At 33.8% G+C, this 2,766-nt stretch overlaps 1 protein-coding gene across 1 annotated transcript in view; it reads left to right on the top strand.

The window, feature by feature from the left end:
- Positions 1 to 1,159: 1,159 nt before the first annotated feature.
- Positions 1,160 to 2,766, top strand: part of DNAH14 (dynein axonemal heavy chain 14) — a 221,193-nt gene continuing 219,586 nt past the window's right edge. Inside the window, exon 1 of the mRNA XM_011360885.1 lies at positions 1,160 to 1,239. Within this exon, the coding sequence (XP_011359187.1) occupies positions 1,160 to 1,239 (80 nt within the window). The remainder of the gene's footprint in view (positions 1,240 to 2,766) is intronic.

The following is a 2,766-nucleotide window of genomic DNA, read 5'->3' as shown; positions in this document are numbered from 1 at the left end:
ATAAGATATATGTGGAAATCTGTGCTCTCTTTTGTTACATGAATACCTATGGAATATCTTAGATTTTGCCTTCTGGTCCACAAGCCTGAGATATTTATCTTTGGTCTTTTTTTCCTGAAAGATTCTGCTGACCTCTGTTGCAAATCCAGAACGAATCTGATTCAGGGATGCTTTTTTAATCCTACGGAGTATCTCCCTTGGGATGTTTCTTCATCTTATCTCGAGTGTGAGCCTGAAAGTTATATCTTTCAATTCCTGGCTGCAATGAATGATTCTTTATGGCCGTTCTTGATACTCTTTGGGTCTTGATTGCATCTCTGTCTACACCCTAAGTCTCATCCCTAGGTAGACTGTCTTACACTGATATTGTAGTTTCTGCTTCATATCTGATGTAGACATTCCTATCATTTCTATTCTAGTAAGAACTACTCTTGCCTCTGGCCTATTTCAGTCTGTCTTATTTGATTTGTTTGAAGCTTGTTCACTTGCCAATTGAAGCTTTTTCTATTTTACATTGATTCTAGGCGAGTTTCTTGGCCTAAATTCTTTAGCTAGAGTATACTCTCATGCAGTGCATCTTTATTTGGAGAATTTCTGTATCTTGCTAGATTTCCCTCAGTAATCAGAAAGAGATCGTCTCATTTTCACATTTCACAACACATTCCCTTTTGTTGTGTTCTGTTTGAGGAATGCTGGCTGTTTATGAATGTGGCCTTTTCGTACTTAATGAATGGTGACGTGAGTTCTGCAGTTCAGGCTACCCGTTCTGTGGCCTTCCCTAAGTTCTTTCTGATGATTTTCCCTAAGGAGAGGATCTTAAAATGTGTCACTATCTTCAGTATGGAACTTAAGATAAATTAGAATTGTATTTACATCAACTCATCGATGTGAAAAGGAAAAAATTGTTTTAGAGAGGAAGTTAAGCAATGTGGAGACTGTCCCGAGAAGAATAACAATCGTGGTGAAGGGTCTGGAAATTACACTATGCATAAGGTACACTTGAAGGTAATGGGGATACTACATTAAACCTAGTGACAAGCTGGGAATTAGGTATGCAGTTTTGAATACCTATAGTCATAGCTGTGAAATCATCTTCCATATGTAAAAAAAATATATATTTTTTGCAGCTCATTACTTTGTAGTTTTTTTCAGAAAAAATATGGCGACGTATATACCCATCGATACAACAAAAATAGTAAATCAAGACATAAACAGGGAGGAAAGTGACACAAAATCAAGGTAAAATAAGATATAATAAAGTTAAAATCTCAACAATATATGGCTAGTGGTAAGTCTTTCTGACAAGAAAAAATGTAAATTGTCCTGTGAGGATTGGATGAGGATTCTGGAGTGTAGAAAACCTTAGCTTGGGGAGGGGTATATGTAAGTGAGCTGCATTTCTATAATCCAGCAGTAGATTGAAAATGTAATTAAATCATAACTACCATTTTGTAATAATAATGAAAAATAAGGTGCCTAGAAAAAATTATATTTTGAATGATGTGTTTGACTTTTACAGAGGAAATTATAAAATTTAATTGAGAATGCAATGATATATATAGAAAATATATAGAAAAGCAAAGGACCTAGAATATGTAAGCACTCTTTAAGGAAAGGAAAATTAGAGAGTCTTAACTTACAGCTATCAAAACTATAGTAATTAAAGCAGCATGATATAGAAATAAGGATAGACAAATAAAAATAAAGAACCAGAGATAGTTAATAGTATGCAATGGGTGTTACAGGTCAGTGAGGGGAAAGATGGGAGTGTTTAATAATGGTGCTGTTGCAACTACTTATCCTTATGTGGAGGGGGAAGAAATTTGATCTGCCCCTCACACCACAACTCAAAACTCAAGGATTTAAGGACTTGTGTATGAATTCTAAGGATTCTAAAATGTGAATCTTTGAAACTGTTAAGGAAAAAGTATTTTGTCTTCACCTTGGAGTAAGGAAAGATTTCTTAAGTAACACATAAACAATACAAACCTACACAGTCGAAGGTAGATGAAGTAGATTATAATGAAGTTGTGAACTTCTTTTTTATCAAGACTTTATCAAGAAATTAAAAAAGAGAAGTCCAAACCAGAAGACATTTTCAACACATACAAAATGACAAAAGATTACTATCCAAAATGTGAAAGGAACTAAATATTATTAAGAAAGCAGTAAACATTTCAGTACCAAAATAAAAGTATATGGATAGGCATTTCAATGAAGAGGAAACTTTTCAATGTGTTTAGAAATTAAGCGGGACTCACAAAATGCTCAGAGGGAAAGGATTTAAGAATCCCTGATGAAGCTATAAACAAGTTCAAAGACGTTGCGCTTTGTCTTTGAAGAGAAGTATTACCTTCTTGTTCATGTGATGAAGTATTTTTGTTTAACATACCAATGGGTATTTTTTTTTTTTTTACCAAGAAGTGTATGTAAAGAATTACAAAATCGTGAATTTCTTCTGCCTTGTAAAAATATGGTCCATCGCATAAGTCAGCTGTGGGTAGTGATTTTGTGTTCTGTTTGTATGAAAAGATTTTTCCAACACTTACAAAGTAGACAGTTGGCTCATGTACTGTGAAAAGACTTTGGTTTTAATCTTGATATGGGTTGTTGGTGGTTGCTTTTGTTGTTTTTTAAAGGAGGGTAATATATGAGTATTGAGGGTAATATATGAGTAGACTCGTATATGAGTATATGACCTTACTCTGCCACTAATTTAATTAACATTTCTTCATCTTAAAATTAGATGAGGATTTTTAAGTCTCT

The sequence above is a fragment of the Pteropus vampyrus genome, unplaced genomic scaffold (assembly GCF_000151845.1).
Source record: "Pteropus vampyrus isolate Shadow unplaced genomic scaffold, Pvam_2.0 Scaffold60, whole genome shotgun sequence".
NCBI lineage: Eukaryota > Metazoa > Chordata > Mammalia > Chiroptera > Pteropodidae > Pteropus > Pteropus vampyrus.
This window is presented reverse-complemented; position numbering and strand designations above follow the sequence as displayed.